This window comes from Loxodonta africana, chromosome 7, assembly GCF_030014295.1.
Source record: "Loxodonta africana isolate mLoxAfr1 chromosome 7, mLoxAfr1.hap2, whole genome shotgun sequence".
NCBI classification, from domain to species: Eukaryota; Metazoa; Chordata; class Mammalia; order Proboscidea; family Elephantidae; genus Loxodonta; species Loxodonta africana.
This window is the reverse complement of record NC_087348.1, coordinates 23,479,665-23,501,600: the sequence shown is the minus strand read 5'-3', so window position 1 is coordinate 23,501,600 and position 21,936 is coordinate 23,479,665. Positions and strand designations below refer to the sequence as shown.

The 21,936-nt window shown below is 38.4% G+C and overlaps 1 protein-coding gene across 1 annotated transcript; it reads left to right on the top strand.

Annotated features, from left to right (window-relative positions):
* Positions 1-671: 671 nt before the first annotated feature.
* On the top strand, positions 672-4,185 carry LOC100660455 (olfactory receptor 10AG1-like). The gene has a single exon (XM_023542492.2). It carries the CDS (start codon positions 2,420-2,422, stop codon positions 3,359-3,361), a length of 942 nt encoding a protein of 313 aa, XP_023398260.2. The 5' UTR covers positions 672-2,419; the 3' UTR covers positions 3,362-4,185.
* Positions 4,186-21,936: the final 17,751 nt, after the last annotated feature.

The following is a 21,936-nucleotide window of genomic DNA, read 5'->3' as shown; positions in this document are numbered from 1 at the left end:
TCTCTTGTGAGTCTGAATTATTTTCTCCCTCTTAAGAGGGATGCTTTCATTTTAATAATATCTAATCCTTTGTTTCAGTTCAGAAACAAATCCTGAGTAACATATTAGATGTACATCCATTTTTTTTTATATTGATTTAAAGTAGGAAAATATTCACAGCCTTTAGCTCTCAGATCATTTAGTACCAGTAAAAAAAAAAAAAAAAATGCATACAAAGGCTATTACCCTAATTGCAATTCTAAGGACTGAACAGTGATGGGCACTATAGGTGTTAGAGCCCATAAAGTAGAAGTAAGGATATAAACCCAAATATTGACAGAATTCATGGTGAAATAGCAACTTGAGAGTTGAATGTTTTTTGGAGTTTTGTTACACTTCGATAATTGCTTTTAAGATCTCACTATACTCCCACAAAAATCCAGTGATACAAAGAAAAATAGGGAGTATTCCTCATGTGCTATAGCATACTGAGTAAAATTCAGAAGAATAAATGAGAATTAGTTTTAATACTAATAAATGGGTGATGATAATAAGTAACTTTAATAACAATAAAATAACAATAATAATAAACTTTACAAATGTCAGGGTTTCTTCAAGGTTTTTTTTACTTACATTAAATGATTTACCCCGCGTAACAACACTAAATGTTGGTATAGTCGCTAGCCATTTAACAGCTGAGCAAACCGTGGCACTGGAAGGTTAACTTTCACAAAGTCATCACACAGGTAGCTGTTGTTGGAGCTATAATTCGGCTCTACTCCATCTGGAAGTACTGTTTTTAACCATGGGCATATGCCCTGGTGCACAGTGGTTAAGCACTCCACTGCTAACCAAAAGGCCAGTGATTCAAACCAAACTGTTTTTTCTTGGAATGCAAACATGATAGTCTGCTTCCCTAAAAATTTACAGCCTTGGAAACAGTAGCGGGCAGTTCTAGTCTGTCCTATTCGGTCACTATGACTCGGGATTGACTCCTCAGCAATGGGCTTGGGAATTTTTAACCTTGGCACAATACTCTTGCTTTGATTAGCAAACATTAGGACGGAGAGATGAAAAGCAGGGTGAGGCAAGAGGCACTTTGACTTTTACAATATTTAAGGAGGCCCTCGCTTTCAGGATTGTGCAACTGCAAGGATAGCCCTGAATGCCTCCTTAAATTTTGCACCTCAGGAGCTTCACTGACTAGTCCTTGTCCTGATCCTGATGAAGGGAATGGTTGGAAAAATAATTGCCAATAAAAGCACTGACAACCACTTCATCAAATACCTATTTTACTAGGCAATTTGTTAAATCCTAGGGCTACAGGCTTAAAGAACTACAGTTCTAATTATAGAACAGTAACTAATAAGTAAACAATTTAAAATTGGTAAGTAGGTGGAAAATTAAATTATCACATTTAAGTCTTACAAAGAAGTACACCTTAGACTTTAAATAATTGCTTAATATCACAAAGATAATAAATCATGAAGAGTCAAACTCAAGTCTATTAAAAAAAAGATACTGACTTGCAGTCACAGGAAAAAAAAAAAAGCTGTGTACAATTGGCCAGATTACTCATACTGAGTCTCAATATCTTTATATAAAAGAAAAGTCGGTGCAGAAAGTTATCTAAAGTGCTATTTTTTAAGTAACAACCAAAATTATAACGGGTGCACACAGCACGGTGGGTATAACAGCCAAAACCTTTCCTCCTCCTAACCCACGCATATATGCACAGGTAACAGAAACCCTCCATGCTACCGCTGTTTTTCCAGGGTGACTACATTTATTGTTTATGTCTGAATCAGTGTTCCCAGGCTAACTTCCCTGAATAAAATCCTCTTATCTTACCTACTTAACAACCTACCAAAGATATTTGTTTTATTCCCCTATGTAAAATGAAATATTGAGAGAATTTGCATTTTTCTTTCTAAAGCACCTAATATGAACTATATAATAAGAACCTCTATTTGTAAAATGTCAAGTCATGGAAGAACGAAGCTGTGAAATAGGCAGTTAAAAATATATGTGAAAACACAGTTTATAATAGAGTGTTTGAGAAGTTTGACTGAGAAAATGCACAGAGAAGTACAACAGGATTGCCAAGACCTGTAATTAACTTGAAGTGAGATTAGACCGCAAAGCTGAGTGTCCATCTCCAGTAGTTGCCAATTGCTCCAGTGCCTGTGCTGAGTCAGGTATTGCTTGATTTATTCCGGATTGTGCTTGGAAAGTATAGTAAAATGATCTTAAATTTGAGGGGACTGTTTACTGTGATTTAATAGGAGGTCATGGGACATATGTAAATAGTGTCATTCTTAAAGTGTAAACAATAGCAGTGATCATAAAATACAATGCACACACCTCAATACAGTTTAGGGAAGAGGCAGAGACAGAGGAAGGTACAGGAAGTGCAAATGTTAATTTACCTTTTCCACAGATGAATCATCAAGAAAAACCTCCAGAAGACAACCTAACAGAACTGATGGCATTTGTTCTCTTGGGCTTTGCTGACATGCCCCAACTCCAGTGGTTTCTTTTTGGATTGTTTTTAATCATCTATATTATTATCCTAATGAGCAATGGCACCATATTTCTAATAACAAAAATGGATCCTGCTCTCCAGAGCCCTATGTATTTTTTCCTAGCAAATTTTTCCTTCTTGGAAATCTGCTATGTATCGGCTACTCTTCCCAGAATGCTGATGAATCTAGGAACCCAGAGACGAAGAATTTCCTTAGTTGCCTGTGCTACACAGATGTGCTTTGTCCTCATGTTTGGAGCCACAGAATGTTTGCTCCTGGCAGTGATGGCCTATGACCGCTATGTGGCCATTTGTAACCCTCTGCACTATCCTCTAGTCTTGAACCACAGAATCTGCATTCAATTGGTGACTGGCTCCTGGACCGCTGGAATCCCAGTTCAGATAGGGCAGACATATCAGATTTTCTCTCTGCCTTTTTGTGGATCTAACCAAATCAACCACTTCTTCTGTGATATTCCCCCAATACTCAAGCTGGCTTGTGGGGACACCTTTGTAAACGAGATGTTGGTCTACATAGTTGCTGTGTCACTTGTCATGGTTCCCTTTCTGATGATACTTGGCTCCTACAGTAAAATCATCTCCATCATCCTGAAGTTACCATCAGCCAAAAGTCGAGCCAAAGCCTTCTCAACTTGCTCATCTCATCTTACGGTTGTGGTGTTATTCTTTGGATCAGGCATTACTACATACTTAAGACCCAACACCAGACACTCAGAAAGAGCTGACAAAGTTCTATCTCTTTTCTACACTATCCTAATTCCTATGTTTAATCCCATAATATATAGTCTAAGGAACAAGGATGTCATAACAGCACTGAGAAAACTACAATGTAAATAATTCATTTTATTAAATGTATAAGAATTGCTTTCTTACATATTTTTAACCAAATTTCAACAGATGTATACTTTTAATTATGATTTATGTTATGGATTGATTAAGTCCCTTAAAAATGTGTGTCAACTTGTCTAGGCCATGATTCCCAACATTGTGTGACTGCCCACCATTTTGTAAAATGATTTGGAAGGGTCTACAAGGCAATGGGTTTGGTTTGGTGATTTTCCTATGTGTAGTAAATTCTACATCGATGACGTTAATGAGGCAGGGTTAGAGGTAGTTATTTTCATGATGCAGGACTCAATCTACAACATTAGGTTTTATTTTGAGTCAATTCTTTTGAGATATAAAAGAGAGAAACCAACAGAGAGACAGGGGGCTTCCTACCACCAAGAATGATGAACCAGAATGGGAGTGTGTTCTTTGGCCCAGTTTCCCTGAGCTGAGAAGCTCCTAGACCAGGGGAAGATTGATGAAAAGGACCTTCCTCCCAAGCCAACAAAAAGAAAAGCTTCCCCTAGAGCTGTCACCTTGAATTTGGAATTCTAGTCCCCTAGACTGTGAGAATAAATTTACCTTTGTTAACCAACATACTTGTGGTATTTCTATTAGAGCAGCACCAGATTACTAAGACACTTTGTCTCTCCATACAATTATTTCCAAATTTAAAATCATTTTTAATATTGTCAGAACTTTCTGCTCAAATTATATAAGTGATATATGTATCAGCAGATGGTAAATCATTTCTGTAGTAATTATATAATTTTGTTGTGCAATGTGCAGTGTGTTCAATAGAACTTTTACTTGGGCTGATTTAATTTAGTCAGTTTATGTCATTTAGTTTAAACCAAGTCATTCACTTCTAGTGTGTCCTAGCAGTTGTGAAGCCCATTTTAAAAACCAAGTTTGCAATATGCATTAATTAAATACTCACAGGGGATTGGTTCCAGTACCTCCATGAATATCAAAATCCATGAATGCTCAACTTCATTTTATAAAGTGGTGCAATATTTGTATTAAACCAATGTACAACCTTCTGTATACTTTGAATCATCTCTATATTACTTGTAATACCTACTACAATGTAAATGCTACGTGAATAGGCATTATACAGTACTGTATTGCTTAGGGAATAATGACAAGAGGCAAACAATGCTCAAACATAAGTGCTGGAGGGAGACTGAGCATCTCTGAAATGGAGGGAGGCTACATCAGGGAATGTCTACAAATAATTTCATTCTAGTTTTGCTTTTCAGAACTTTCTTTTTTTTGTTTTTATGAATACTTTCAATCTCAGTTAGTTGAATCTCTGAAGGTGGGACCTGAGAAACAGAATGCCAACTGCGTCTATCTATCTATTGATCTATCTGTCTGTCTGTCTATCTCTATTTATCTATCAACTATCTGTCTATCTATCATCTGTTTATCTATCTATCTATCTATCTATCTATCTATCTATCTATCTATCTATCTATCTATCTATCTATCTATCTATCTATCTATCTATCTTCATCATTGTCATCTATCTAGCATCTATCTATCTATCTATCTATCTATCTATCTAGCATCTATCTATCTATATATACACACACACACAAGCATATATATATATATATATATATATATATATTTTTTTTACTTGGATCCACAATTAGCACGTGTGGAAGCAGCACTAAAGAAATCAAACGGCATATTGCGTTGGCCAAATGTACTGCAAAAGAGCTCTTTTTAAGGCATTGGGAAGGAAAGATGACACTGTGAGGGCCCCAATTTATGTATTGTGTGTATTTATATATGTATGTGTGTGTATACATATATATATGTATATATGCTTATATATAAAAACTGTTAATGCTGTCACATTATTTTATACATTAAAAAAAAAAAAACCCAAGATACAAAGAGTTAGCATAACTTTTCCTCCTTCACACACATGCAAGGATCGTAACTGACTATGCATATTCTGGATCCCTGGTGGCACAGTGATTAGGAGTTATGGCTGCTAAACAAATGGTCAACAGTTCAAAATCCACCAACTGCTCCTTGATAAACCTATGCGGCAATTTTACTTAGTCCCATACGGTCACTACGAGTTGGAAATGAATGGACAGAAGGAGTTTGGTTTTTTGGTTTTTACACATGTTCTGTTTCTAGGCCTGGGTTTGAGTTAGGTCTTGACCACTTCAGTTTTTGTTTGACTTGGAAAATTATTTAATCATTTAAAGTCACTTTTTACATTTGATATATATGTATGGGAACCTTGCAGAGTTTTGTGAAAATGAATATCTTGTAAAGAGCACACATACCACTGATTTAGTTTATAATTGTGATCACATTTGTAATTGAGGCATTTCCTTAATAACTTCCCTTATTTTCAGGCTTAGGAACAAAGATATCGTGGAGACAATTTGAAAGTTAATTAAACATGACAAACTGCTTTGGCACCCAATATAATCCAAATAGGTATTTCTTCATTTCTGCCCTACTTTCAAAAACTTGTCATAAGTTTTGTTCACTCTTTTTTGATTGTGGTCTCAGTCAGCTGCTGCTGTTTTGGTATCAGTTGTCATCAGGTCAGAGCAGGACTCACGGCAAAGCCATGTGTTGTAGAGCAGGACTGTGCTCTATAAGGTTTATTCAGTGGTGATCTTTACAGAAGCAGATAGCCAGGCCTTTCTTCTGCAGAGCCACTGGGTGGGTTCAATCTGCCAACCTTTACATTAGCAGCTGATTGCGAACTGCTTGTGCTATCCATGGTCCCTCTTAAATCAATTCAACTTTGCCTGTTCCATGATTTTCAATCTTTTGCATGCTTTACAATCATCTCTGAGTTAATATAGAAATGATGCATTCTGATTCATTTGCTCTCAGGTGGTGTCAGAAAAATGCATATTAAAAACTTCCTATCGGGCACTATCTCAATCAGAATGGAGCAGTAGAAGTCTATATTTAGGGACTCAATACTGATATCATTGCTTGACTTTAACTTGTGCTTAATAATAAAAGACCTGCAAACACTTATCATAACTGCCTTTTTTGTATCCTCACAACTAACTCTTTGTGTGTGAGTGTGTTTTTTAGGTGACATTTACAGCTCAAGTTAATTTCTCATACAAAAATGTATACCCATAGTGTTTTGTGACATTAATTGAAATCCCCATAATATGACAGCACACTCCTCCCTTCCAACCCAGGTTCCCTGTGTCCATCTAATCAGTTCCTGTCCCTTCCTGCTTTCTCATCCTACTTTTGGACAGAAGCTGCCCATTTGGTCTCGTCTATCTGATTGAACTAAGAAGCACATTCCTCACTTGTATACTTTTTGTTTTATACTCCTGTCTAATCTTTGTCTGAAGAGTGGGTTTTGGTAATGGTTTCAGTTCTGGTTTAACAGAGCATCTGGAGACCATAGTTTCAGGGTTCCTCCAGTCTCAGTCAGAACCTAGAGCCTGGTCTTTTTACATGAATTTGAGTTCTGTTCTACGTTTTTCTCCTGCTCTGTCTGGGACTCTCTGTTGCGTTCCCTGTCAGGGCGGTCATCCGTGGTAGCCGGGCACCATTTAGTTCTTCTGGTCTCAGGCTGGTGAAATTTGGGTTTATGTGGTCCTTTAGTCCTTTAGGATAATATTTTCCCTGTGTCTTTGGTATTCTTCATTCTCCTTTGCTCCAAGTGGAATGGGACCATCTGATGTATCTCACAAGTTTTAAGTTCCCAGATGGCACTCATCAAAGTGGGATGTAGAACATTTTCTTAATAAACTCTGTTATGCCAATTGACCTACGTGTCCCCCAAAACTATGGTCCCCAAGCTCCAGCCCTAGCTACTCTGTTCCTCAAAGTATTTGGATGTGTCCAGGAAACTTTTTAGCTTTTTTTAAGTCCTGTTGTGCTGACTTCCCCTGCATTGTGTATTATCTTTCCCTTCACCAAAATTGATCCTTTTCTACTGTCTAGTTAGTGAGTTTCCCTCCACTTCCCTTCCCACCCTGGTAACCACCAAAGAATGTTTTTTTCTGTGTTTAAACTTTTTCTTGAGTCCTTATTATAGTGGTCTCATACAATATTTGTCATTTACTGACTGACTGATTTCATTTAGCATAATGCCTTCCAGTTTCATCCAGGGTGTGAGATGTTTCACAGATTCATCATTGTCCTTTATCATTGCCTACTATTCCTTTGTGTGTATGTATCATAATTTGTTCATCTATTCAGTTATTGATGGGCATTTATGTTGTTTCTATTTTTTTTTATTGTGAATAGTGTTATAATGAATATAGCTATGCGTTTGTCTATTCACGCAACGGCTCTTATTTCTCTTGGGTATATTCCTAGGAGTGGAATTGCTGGACCATATGGCACTTCTATTTCTAGCTTTTAAAAGAAGCACCAAATTTTTTTCCAAAGTGGTTGTATCATTTTACATTCCCACCAGCGGTGTATAAGGTTTCCAATCTCTCCACAACATCTCCAACATTTGTTATTTTGTGTTTTTTGCATTAGTGCCAGCCTTGTTGGTGTAATATAGTATCATACTCTAGCTTTGATTTGCATTTCTGTAATGACTACCCTAGTGGCATAGTGGTCAAGAGCTACATCTGCTTGGCAGTTTGAATCCACCACGTACTTCTTGGAAACCCTGTGGGGCAGCTCTACTCTGTTCTACAGGGTCGCTATGAGTTGGAATTAACTCTACGCCAATGGATTTGGAGTGACCAATGATCATAAGCACTTCCTCATGTGTCTGTTACCCCCCTGAATGTTTTCTTTGACAAAGTGTCTGTTCATATCCTTCACCCATTTTTTTAATTGAATTATTTATCTTTTTGTTGTTGAGAGTTTGTAGTATTTTATAGACTTTACAGATCAGACCCTGATCGAATATGTCATAGCCAAAATTTTTTTCCTTGTCTTTGGTTCTCTTTTTACTTTTTTGGTGAAGTCTTTTGATGAGCATAAGTGTTTGATTTTTAAGAGCTCCTAGTTATCTAGTTTCTCTTTCTGTTTGCACATGTTAGTTATGGTGTGTATACTGTTTATGCCATGTATTAGGGCTTCTAGTGTTGTCCCTATTTTTCCTTCCATCATCTTTATCATTTTAGATTTTATAGTTAGATCTTTGATCCATTTTGAGTTAGTTTTTGTGTATGGTTTGAGGAGTGGGTCCTGCTTCATTACTTTTAATTTTTTTTTTTTTAGTTTTATTTTATAGATGGATATCCGGTTACACCACCATTTGTTAAAGAGACTGTCTTTTCCCTATTTAATGACCCTGGGCCTTTGTTGAATATCAGCAGCTCATAAGCGGATGGATTTATGTCTAGGTTCTTGACTCTGTTCCATTGTTTTGTGTCTGTTATTGTACCAGTACCAGGCAGTTTTGACTACTGTGGCAGTATAATAGGTTTTAAAATTAGTTAGTAGAAGGCCTCTCACTTTGTTCTTCATCTTCAGTAATGCTTTAGTTATTCCATATGAAGTTGGTGATTTATTTCTCCATCTCATTAAAAAATGCTGTTGCAATTTGGATCAGAATTGCTTGGTATCTGTAGATACTTTCTGGTAAAATTGACATTTTCGTTATGTTGAGTCTTCCCATCCATTCGCACGGTGTGCTTTTCCACTCATGTAGGTCTCTTATGGTAAAAGTAACTCTTTTGATTCTGGAATTGCATAAAGCACAATTTTCTACTTCCCCTGAGCAACTTTATTTTATTTCAAGTATTGGAAAAATTGCAGTTTGCTTTATGAAAATGTTATCACTTTCTTAAGGAAGAGAATATTAAAAATATTAGCTACTATCTATATACAGCCTCATTTTTTGAGTATCAAAGCAATATAATTTAATGACATTCTGAAAATAATACTGTGCATGAAGAAAATGTTCAGTTTACTTCAAGTTTTATATGCAAAACTAATGTGATATCAAAATCAAAATTTATAAATGTACTTTTTGATGATCCATTCTCACTACTAAACCTATTCTCCCTATCAGTGTCCTCCGTATCAATGAATTCCTTCTGTATTTACTGAGTTGCTTAAACAAAGGTGTAAAAGTTATTTGTTATTCTATCACCTCGCACTCATATCTGTAAAATTTCCAAAATAGAGCCATTTTTACATGTGTTTTCTCTTTGATCAATTATCGTCATTAACTTGATCTTTAGCAGTTGTTACCAAAAGAATCTACTTGCCTCATATCATAATCTCCTATTAGCCATTAATCTAAGGTTACCTCTAGGATTTTTAAGAAATAGATAAATAGTTTATTTCACTCCTCTATTTACAAACATCCAATAGTTTTATATTACATTGAGGACAAAAATCGAACACTTTACAAAATTTAGAAAATACCAAACTCTCTGGCTTCATCCTTTTTGAAATAAAATATATTGTAGGATTGGGTGGAGCAAGATGGAGAAGTGAGTAGATACTCCCATTTACTCCCCCAGCAACTTACACACTGAACAATGAATAAAAAGAACCACAGACTGAAATCTCAGAACTCCAGGGGCAGCTGCGGCTTTGGAGATTCTTTTTGAGTATAGAAGCAAGACAGAGCAGGAACAGGGATGGCACAGAAGCTGGGAGAACCTAAATGCTATTATCGGGAGCACTTGCTCATTGCCGCCATTTTGCAACACCCTAAACAGGTAACACAGAAAGGGAGCTCATTTCAGGAAGCTATAGCCCACTTTTTTTTTTTTTTTAAGGCAGCACCAGTTGGCCCTGGGAGTTCATGTGCTATCCAACTGAGAGAGTTTGAAGGGAGATTGTGGCACTATGAGAGCTGTTGGATCTCACTAAGGTCCAGAAAGATGGGTAATAGAGCCAGAAGTATTTGCATGTGCAGCAGTGTGAGGGGAATACTTTAAAGTAGTGAAAGACAAAAAGGGAAATAGTTGGCTCCTAGCTACAGTGTGACACCATGGGAGACCTGTGCAGGGGTGCCCATGAAAGAAAGGCTTAAAGAGCCCACCATTTTTGTCACAGGAAAATCAAGCTCCACCCATTATGTCAGCATCTTTAACCAGCTAAACATCCCATCACCCATGCATGCATTATGCATTCCAAAGATCAAGCATCCTAAACTCCTGACTAACTGTTGAAAAAAAACCTATCAATAAGAGTGCCCTCTAGTGGTTCTTAAGTGAGGAAACAAAGATCACTAATGTTGAGTTGATTCTGACTCGTAGCAACCCTGTGGAGTGGAGCGTGCTGCCCCAAGGGGTTCCTAGGTCCCTGAGTCTTTGTGGACATCAGATGCCACACCTTTCTCCCACAATGTGGCTGGTGGGACAAGTGCCAGCCTTTTGGTTGACAGCTGAGCACTTGACCACTGCACCATCAGAGTGCTTAATCAGAAAATTTCCCCACAGAAATCAGAAGACAAAATTTAAGGGAAAAAAAATTAACAAAAGGCTCAAGCTCTACAAAAAATAGTAGAACATGCAAAATCACAAGATAAGAAGAACCAGTTAAAAGAAAACATGAAGAAAAGAAAATTTCTCCTATGGACATCAGATTAAAGCAAAAATTGATAATTTTCAGACTCTGGTGCCAGGTATGTTTAAAGAAAGCTAAAAGCACACAGAATACAAACCACTGGATATCAGGAAAAAAAAAATGGAAGAACAAAATAATATTCCATGAAGAATTTGAAAGCATAAAAAAAAAAAAAAGATGCACAATCGGAACAGAAGAATAAAGCAACTGATTTAGAAGAAGTAAGAGAAACACTCAACAATGGAACAGACTGAAGATAGAAGAAATAAACTAAAAGACAAAATAACTGAACTTATCAAGTCTCAAGAGAAAAAAAAAGACTAAAAGCAAACAAACCAAAAAGAAATATGGAATTCAATTAAGAAGTCTAACTTTAGAATTATTGAAATCCCAGAATGCTATGACAATAAGAAAAGCATAGAAACAATTTTCCATGAGATAATCGGAGAGAATTTCTCAGACTTGAACAGAAAATCAATTCTGCAACTATAGGAAGCCACAGGAGACCCAACGAGAACAGACAAAAAATTCCAACTCCACGCCACAGCCAAATTAAATTCTTGAAAACAGAAGACAAGGAAGGAATTCTGAAAGGAGCAAGAGAACAACACAATATATTATACCAAGGATCTTTCACAAGAATCAGTGCAGGTTTCCTCAAAGACTCTAGAGGCCAGAAGACAATGGAGAGACATATATAAAATACTGAATGAAAAGAATTAGAAAAGAATTACCAACCAAGAATTCTTTACCTAATGTCTTAGGCTGGGTTCTCTAGAGAAGCAAAACCAGTAAAGTGTATAAATATATATACAGAAATTTATATTAAGGAAATGGCTCACGTGGTTGTAGAGGGTTGAGTATTCCAAGTGCAAGGATCAGGATAGAGGCTTCTCCTCATTCACATAACCACAGGGGCTGGTGAACCCAAGATTGGCAAAACAGAGAGCCAGGCTCTTGCTCACAGGCAGTGAAGATCAATGAATCCCAAGATTGGCAAGCAAGACTATAGGTAAGCTGCTAGCTCAAGTTCCAAGAACCAGAGTTCAGATGACGGGAGCCAGATACAGGACCCAGCAGGAGCAAAAAGCCCCAAAACCTTGCCAGAATGTCAGCTTATATTCAAAGCAGGTGGCACACGCAAGGAAGTTCCCATTCAATAGATTGGTTACTCAGACAGATCCTATCATAAAAATATAGAATCTCAACAGGAAGTGATCTGAACATTGTACAACTGCCAAAACACTGAAAATCATGGTCCAGCCAAGGTGACACACAATCTTAACCATCACAGTCCGTCCCTTGTCTGCTCAGCACCTGTGCACCTTTTTAAATCATACGTAATCTCTGAATAAAGACAGTGATAAAGTCATGCTTGCACCTAACATGATAAACAAACACACATACCACTGAAAATGCACTAGCCCTGTTTACATCTTATACTTTATAAGTGAAGAAAACAAATATATTTGATGTGTGCGTACAAAGCTGAAATTCTCATAATAACTAAGGTCCTCATTTCTGCAACTGGTCGTGTGGACATTACTTGTATTCAGAACTACCTTCTTCCACCATCCATGCCGTATTCCCTTTGCCCTCAGCAAGCACCTCAGCTGGTCATGATTCTGTATCTGGTGAGGTGACCCAAAACTTCATTCCCAAAGGGTCTAGGTCATTAGTAGTCATGCTGGAATGGGGTTGCTGTAGGTTTCTCCTGACTTTAATCACAGGGCATAGTAGAACTAAGAGAAACCCTAAGGGATCTCCTGCATTCCAGGCATACTCCTCTTTATTTCCATTATGTAATGTCAATCTGAATTCCTCTTTAATCAGGTTCAATTATACCAGCCAGTATGGCAACTCCCTTCTTTGCCTGTTGATCCAGAGGCATAAGGAGCCTAAAGTGGCCATATGGTATTCTTAGCTTCCAGTTCAATGGAATCAGTGATGTGTCTCCAGGCAGGAGCATAGACCATGGAGACAGGCAGCAAAATTCTTGTGAGTGGGTCACTGGGGGTAATACTGAGTGGTGCCATGTCCGTTTCAACACTTTGATTCCCGAGTGCATGAATTCTGGCTATGGGAGAAAGAGCACATAGATCATTTACAACATTCTGGTGAACATTGCCCAACCCTGCAAAGTATTGTCACATAGCTGGTGCTGTAATTGTGACTTTAGAAGACCATTCCATCATTCTATCAAGCCAGTAAAATCCATGAGCATGCACCCACTGCCAGATTTCATTTGGTATGAAGTTAGTCCTTTGATCTGAGGCAATGCTGTGTAGGGTACCATGATGGTGGACAGGCATTCTGTAAGTCCATGGATGGCAGTTTTGGCAGAAACATGGTGTGCAGGAAAAGCAAATCCATATCCAGAGTGTCTATTCCAGTAAGGACAAAATATCTTTCCATGATGGAAGGGGTCCAATGGAATCAACTTGCCACCAGGTTGTTGGCTGATCACCTTGAGGGATGATGCCATACCGGGGACTCAGTGTTGGTTTCTGCTGCTGGCGGATTGGGTATTCAGCAGCGGCTGTAGCCAAGCTAGCCTTGGTGAGCAGAAGTCCATGTTGCTGGGCTGGTGCATGATCTCCATCTCTGTCACCATGGCCACTTTGTTCATGAGCACATTGAGCTATGACAGGAGTAGCTGGAAAAGAGGATGAGTGGTTTCCACAGAACAAATGACACTATTCACTTGATTATTAAAATCATTCTCTGCTGAGGTCACCCTTTTGTGAGTATTTACATGAGACACAAATATCTTCCTTCTTTGGCCCATTCTGAGAGGTCTATCCACATGCCTCTTCCCCATCAATCCCTGTCTCCAATTTTCTAATCATGTTCCTTCCAAGCCCCTGACCACCTAGCCAAACCACTGCCCATGAATAAGTATGCAGTCCCACAGCTGGCCATTTCTCCTTCCAAAGTGAACAACCAGGTGCACTGCTCAAAGTTCAGCCCATTGTGAGAATTTCTCTCCACCAGTTTCTTTCAGGGAGGTCTCAGAAAGGGGCTGTAGGGCTACTACTGTCGACTTTTGAGTGGTGCCTGCATATCATGCAGAACCATCTGTAAATCAGACATGAGTGTTCTCTTCCTCAGTCAACCAATGACAAGGAACTCCCCATGAGACCATAGGTGCAGGCTAGGAGATACAAGGTAATGTGACAGGAGTGGAGACCATGCGCATTTGGGCCACTTTCTCAGGTTACTTTCTTTTGCCTTCTGGTCCTGCTTGAGCCCAAACTCGAATATACCAATTCCATGTAACGAAGGAGTGCTGCTGTGCACTTCCAACTTTATGGTTCTGTGGGTCAGACAACACCCAGTTCATGATGGGTACCTCAGGCCACATGGTGATTTGGTGTCCCATGGTCAAGCTCTCATTATCTACTAAGGCCCAGTAACAAGTTAAAAGCTATTTCTCAAAAGGACAGTAGTTATCTGCAGAGAATGGAAAGTCTTTGCTCACAAATCCTAACCGTCTGTGTGTGATTCACCTAGAAGGGCCTGCCAAAGGCTCCAGGCAGCATCTGTATTTGCCACTGCCACTTCAGACACAATTGGGTCAACTGGATCATACAGCCCAAGGGGCAGAGCAGCGTGCACAACAGCCTGAACCTGTTACAGAGCCTTCTCTTGTTTTGGGCTCCACTCAAAACTATCAGCTTTTTCGAGTCACTTGATAAATAGGCCAGAGTAGCACACCCAAATGAGGTATATGTTGCCTTCAAAATCCAAAGAGGTCCACTAGGCAGTGTGATTCATTTTTAGTTGTGGGATCAGCCAAATGCAATAGCTCATCCTTCACTTTAGAAGGAATATCTAGACATGCCCCACACCAATGGATCTCTAAAAATTTCACTGAGGTGGAAGGTATCTGAATTTTGTTTGGGGTTAATTTCCCACTCTCTAGCACACAAGTGTTTTACCAGTAAGTCCAGAGTCATTGACACTTCTTCCTAACTAGATCCAATTAGCATAATGTCATCAATGTAATGGACCAGTGTGATATCTTGTGGGAAGAATGATGATCAAGGTCCCTGGGGACTAAATTATGACGTAGGGCTGGAGGGTTAATGTAGCTCTAAGGTAGGCAACTGAAGGTGTATTGCTGGCCTTGCCAGCTGAAGGCAAACTACTTCTGATGGTCCTTCAAAACAGGTAGGGAGAAAGTCATTAACCAGATCAATAGTTGCATACCAGGTACCAGGAGATATATTAATTTGCTCAAGCAATGGAACTACATCTGGAACAGCAGCCTCAATTGGAGTTATCACCTGGTTAAGTTTTCAATAATCTGTCTACAAAACTATAACTAGACTTAAGTCCTAGCAAGCCCAAAAGGTGAAGTATAAAGTATGACCCAGGAAGACATACACTACACTCCAAAAAAACTGCTTGACTTTTCCAATATGTACAAGCAGATATCTGGGGAATATGTGTGGGCATGGCTATTAAGGGTGTAAGATAATTGTTTAAGGAACATAAAGATGGATCAGTCTGAGTTGATTGATATGGGTCCACTAAGCACAGTTTCTTCATTCAATGTTTCAGCATGAAAAATTTGGAAAGAACCTAATACTTTTTTGGCTAGATAGCTGAAGCATGGATTATGCAGTGGCCTACAATAAATCAAGGTGAAGTACCTGATGTGCCTTGGTATACTGTAGAAGAAGGCAGCCAAAGGCTTAAGGAAATTGGCTTGCTAGAGTGGATTTATCAGGTTAGACCCACAAACCCACGCATATTACCCAGAGGACACACCTTTTACCACAACTGCAAGGAACAAATTCATGAAGGAAGCCCCAGAATCCTTCAAGGATTCTGTGATTTCTGTTTTGTGTAAATCAGGTTTGACAGTGCAACTGTCCTAACTGAATTAAGACATCTAATTACGATGGGTCTGATTGGACCTTGTGGTAGTAGGGGCCAAATGGCTGCCCTCAACTGATAAAAACAAAGTGGTCACGGTTACAGTGATGGATAGCAGAATCAGAGCAGTAATCAGAATAGTCTGACTCATATGGACTTATGGCATTCGCTACTTAGACATGGTGTCCCTAGGGGTTAAATAAATAGGAAATCTGCTAAATATTTTCTTGATCTGTACAAACAGATGAAAATTCCTGGTTAGGTGCATGGTAGTCTAACTTGAATCACCAGAATAGAGAGTCGATACCCTTAATCAATTACCAGACTTGAGTGAGTTTAAAGACTAACAACCCCTGAATGAAGGGGAGGCCAGGCACCCTTGAATAAGGACTCCAATACACTGCCAAAATTTTGTACAAGAAGTGGGGTGTTACTCTAACAGATACCTAAAATGTGTAAGTGTTATTGAAACTGTGAATGGATAGAGCCTAGAAGAGTTTTAAAATGCCTAGCACTAAAAGCCTAGATTGACTTGAAGAGACTTTTGGTGAAATTACGGACATCCAAGACAATTCTGGCAACTCTATTGGTATAGTGCTTAAGCGCTACAGCTGCTAACCAAAAGTTTGACTGTTTGAATCCACCAGGCGCTCCTTTGAAACTCTATGGAGCAGTTCTACTCTGTCTTCTTATGTCACTGTGAGTCAGAATTGACTTGACAGCAACACTTTTGGTTTTCTGGGTAAGGCAATTCTGGTGAGGACTCAGAAAGAAATGAGGAAAACTGTTACACTGGAGATGGTGTGATTGGTGAGAAGCAGCAGCAGAGAACTGGCAGCCGCAGAGAACCAGAAGGAACAGAGCCGGGAGACCAGAATGAGACAGCACTGGAGCTGACCCACAGGGCGAGACAGCAGAATGCCTGTGTGCAAGAGGTGTTCTGGTGGAGTGCATTGTCCATGGACACTTATTAGTGGAGCTAGACTTGATGACCCACAAAGCAAGAAAGATGACTGCTTTCCAGCTGAAGTTTATTGGCAGAGTAGGGTGCCTACAGAAACCTATTGGTGGAGCTACAGAGTTGCCCCAGCAGGGCAGATGTGTGCTGAGTGGTCTGAAGTGCTGAGAGGTCAAGGGAGCAGGAAGCAGAAGCTTTTCGTTAAAGAACCAACAGTACCAGAGAACAATCCAACTAGAATACAGGACAGGCCAACCAGTTATCAGTCCAGACAGGGAACTCATAAAAACAAGTCAAAGCTAAAGGACTGAAAATAGGGAACCAGAGATATCAATATGTAAATGATGACAACATCAAACCAAAAATAAAGAAGGAATAAACAGTGTAGTCATAGAACTTCCGTATGGAGAGGAAGTTAAGGCAACATCAAGAAATAAAAGATTGTTTTGAACTTAGAAAAATAAAGGTAAGTTTTAAGGTAACCAAAAAGTAAGATAACAAACCTACCCCTCACAATAAAAAAGAAGAAAACATAAAGACTCAGAAAACACGAAATCAACTGTAGTGAAAATACATAAAAATGTCTCAGCACAGAAAATTAAATGGAACAAGGAAACTGCCAACACCACACACACAAAAAAATACATCAAATGACAGCCGTTACCTCATATCTATCAATAATTACATTGAATGTAAATGCACTAATGCACCAATAAAGTGACAGAAAGTGGTAGAATGGATTAAAAAAAAAAGGTCCATCTGTGTGCTGCCTACAAGAGAAACAGTTTATACTCAATGACACAAACAAACTAAAACTCAAAAGCAGAAGAAAATATATCAAGCAAACAACATCCAAAGAAGAAAAAGATTGGCAATATTAATTTCTGACAAAATAGACTTTAAAGCAGAATCCCCCACAAAGGAGAAGGAAGAACAGTACATAATTATTAAAGGGTCAGTACGCCAGGAGGATATGACCAAAATAGGTATAAACACACCAAATGACAGGGCTCCAAAATACATAAAACAAAGTCTAAGAATATTGAAAAGAGAAACAAGTAGCTCCAAAATAATAGTAGGAGTCTTTCACACATCACTTTCAGTGAAGGTCAGAACATGTAGAAAGAAACTCAATAAACACTTTGGAGATCTAAATGCCACAATCAATCAAATTGACTTTATAGATACATATAGAACACTCCACCAAAGAGCAGCCAAGTGTACATTCTTTTCTATTGCACATGGAGCACTCTTCAGAATAGACCACAATTTAGGCCACAAAGCAAGCCTCAGAGAATTTGTAAAATATTACAAAGCCTCTTTTCCAAGCATAATGCCATAAAAGTAGAAATCAATAACAGAAACAGCAAGGAAAAGAAATCAAACATAAGACAACTGAAAAACACCTTGCTTAAAACTACTGGGTTATAGAAGAAATCAAGAACTGAATAAAGAAATTTATAGAATCAAACGAGAAAGAAAACATATTACCAGAACCTTTGGGACACAGCGAAGTCAGTGCTAAGAAGTCAGTTTATAGCAATAAATGCACACAGCCAAAATGAAGAAAGAGACAGAACCAAAATGTTAACCCTACAACTCAAATAAACAGAAAGACAGCAGCAAAAAAAGCCCTCAGTCACCAGAAGAGAGAAAAGAATAAAGATCAGAGCAGAAATAAATGATATAGAGAATACAAAAACAATTGAAAGAGTGAAAAAGACCAAGAGTTAGTTCTTTGAAAAGATCGACGAACCATTGGTCACACTGACAAAAGAAAAGGAGAGAAAGCAAATAACTTGAATAAGAAAAAAGATGGGTGCTATCACAATGGACCCAACTAAAATAAAAATAATCATAATAGAATACTATGAAAAATTGTACTCCAACAAATTTGAAAACCTAGAGGAAAGGGACAAATTTCTAGAAATACACTACCTACTTAAACTAACACAAACTGAGATAGAAAAAAAAAATACCCATAACAAAAGAAGAGACTGAAGAGGGAATAAACAAAACAAAAAACTCCCAGCACCAACAAGAAAAGCCCCGGACCTGATGGCTTCACTGGAGAACTCTACCAAACTTTCAGAGAAGAAGTAACATCACTACTACTAAAGGTATTTCAGACCATTGAAAAGGAAAGAACACTCCCAAATTCATTCTATGAAGCCATCATAACCCTGATACCAAAATCAGGCAAAGACACCACAAAAAGAGAAAATTACAGACAAATATCCCTCAGGAACATGGAGGCAAAAATCCTCAACAAAATTCTAGCCGATAGAATTTGACAGTATATCAAAAAAATAATTCATCATGACCAAGTGGGATTCATACTGGGACCTCATAAAAATTAAAAACCTGATCACCAGAAGTCTTATGAAAGAGAAAATAGACAACTGAGAGATGGCAAAAAGTCTTTGGAAATGACTTATCTGATAAGGGTCTAATTTCTAAAATCTGTAAAAAGTTGCAACAAGTCAACCTGCAAAAGAAAACTCATTCACAATATAGGCAAAGGCAGAAAGTTCACCAAAGAGTTCGTACAAGCAGACAACTAACATAGGAGAAGATAGTCACGATCATTTAACATTAGAGACATGCAACTCAAAATTACAATGAGATATCTTACCCAGCTAAAATTGCACTGACAAAAAAACAAGAACAAAAACAAAACAGATAACAACAAATGTTGGCAAATTTGTGGAGAAATTGGAGCCCATATCTACTGTTGGTGAAACTGTAAAATGTAACACTATCGAAAATGGTATGGCATTTTCTCAGAAAACTAGAAATAGAGCTACCATATGATCCAGCAATCCTCCTCCTAGGTATAGACCTTACAGCCATTGTAGTCTTGTTGATTCCAACTCATAGAGACCCTATGGGACAAAGTAGAACTGTCCCATAACGTTTTTAAGGAGCAGCCTGCAAATACGAATTTTTGGTTTGAATTCATCAAGCTTTTGATTAGCAGCTGAGGTCTTAACCATTACACCAACAGGGCTCCAGGCATATACCCTGTTGTTGTTAGGTGCCTTAGAGTCGATTCTGACTCATAGCTACCCTGTGTACAACACAAGGAAACACTACTTGGTCCTGTGTCATCCTCACAATCAGTTGCAATGCTTGAGCCCATTGTTGTAACCACTGTGTCAATCCACCTTGTTGAAGGTCCTCCTCTTTTTCACTGACCCTCTGCTCTACCAACCATGATGTCCCTCTCCAGGGACTGGACCCTCCTGATAACACGCCCAAAGTTAGTGAGATGAAGTCTCTCCCTCCTTGCTCCTAATAAGCATTCTGCCTATATTTCTTCTCAGGTTTGTTCATTTTTCGTGATTTTATCCATTATTGGATAATTTCACTTGTGTGTGACTAATCGATGCAAAGACTAACTATCCCCCAAAAAACATTGCTATCAAATTGATTCCATCTCATGGAGACCCCATGTGTTACAGAGCAGATCTTCTCTATAGGGTTCTCTTGACTGTACTCTTAACAGAAGCAGACCCCAGACCTTTCTTCTGCTGTGTTTCAGGGTGAGTTCAAACCACCAGCCTCTAGGTTAGTTTCAAAAACAACACCAAGCCTGTTGCCACTGAGCCAATTCCAACTCATAGCTACCCTATAGGACAGAGTAGAACTGCCCTATATGGTTTCCAAGTAGTGGCTGGTGGATTCGAACTGTGGCCTTCTGGTTAGCATCCTGAGCACTTAACCACCACTCCACCAGGGCTCTTTTTAGGTTAATAGTGGAGCACAAACCATTTGTGCCACCAAAGAGTAGATACTCATTGAGGGTCTTCCTCTTTTCCGCTAACCCTGTACTTTGCCAAGCATGATGTCCTTCTCCAGGGATTGAACCATTCTGACAACATGCCCAAAATATGTAAGACACAGTCTCGCCATCCTTGCTTCTAAGGAGCATACTGGTTGTACTGCTTCCAAGACAGATTTGTTCATTCTTTTGGCAGTCCATGGTATATTCAATATTCTTTGCCAACACCACAATTCAAAGGCATCAATTCTTCTTTGGTCTTCCTTATTCACTGTCCAGCTTTCACATGCATATAATGCAATTGAAAATACCATGGGTTGGGTCAGGTTCACCTTAGTCTTCAAGGTGACATCTTTGCTCTTCAACACTTTAAAGAGGCCCTTTGCAGCAGACTTACCCAATGCAATGGATCTTTTGATTTCTTGACTGCTGCTTCCACAGCTGTTGATTGTGGATCCAGGTAAAATTAAATCCTTGACAACTTCAGCCTTTACTCTATAACATACCTTGGACAATATTTCAGTCAGGATGGAGAAGTAGAGGTCTATATTCTGGGTCTCAAATCTTATATTATTGTTTGGCTTTAAATTGTGCTTAATTAAAAAAAAACTGCAAACACATTATAACTGCCTCTATTGTCTCCTCACAACAATCTCTTTTGATTCAGAAGTTGTATAAAGCAAAATTTTCTACTTCCCTCCAAAAACTTTATTTTATTTCAAGTAATGGAAAAGTTGAGGTTTGAATCATGAAAAATGTTATCAGATTCTTAAGGAGAAAAATGTTAAAAATATTAGCTACTGTCTCTATACCTCCTCATTTTTTTGAGTATTAATGTAATATAGCTCAGTCAAGTGTTGAAAATAATACTGTGTGTCAAGAAAAAATTCAGTTTACTTCAAGTCTTATATTCAAAACGATTTTCCAAGAAACAATCAGAGAGAATTTCCCACACCTGAACAGAGTATCAAGCCTGCAACTATAGGAAGCTACACAACCCCATTCAGGAGAGATACAAAAAGATCAGCTCCATGCCATATCAAAATCATATTCTTGAAATTCAAAGACAGGGAGAGAATTCTGAAAGCAGAAAGAGAACAACACAATGTAATATAAAAAAAAGTCTTTCACAAGAATAAGTGCAGATTTCTTGTCAAAAACTCTAGAGCCCAGAAGACAATGGAGTGACATATATGAAATACTGAAGGAAAACATTTGTCAACGAGGAATTCTTTACCCAACAAAAGTGTCATTCAAAAACAAGGGGGAAATCAAGACATTACCAAACAAGCACAAGCTCTGGGAATTTGACACTACCAGGGAAACTTTGCAAGTTTTAATCAAGGGAGAACTCCAGATGGAATTGCAAGAACTTTAAATAAATACTTGCATCTATACAAGGGACAGAATAAATAAATTAATAAAAAATAAGAAAGGGGGAGAAGATCT

Coding starts and splice junctions, on each gene's coding strand:
- LOC100660455 (XM_023542492.2), top strand. CDS start 2,420: ATGAATCATCAAGAAAAACCTCCAGAAGACAACCTAACAGAACTGATG.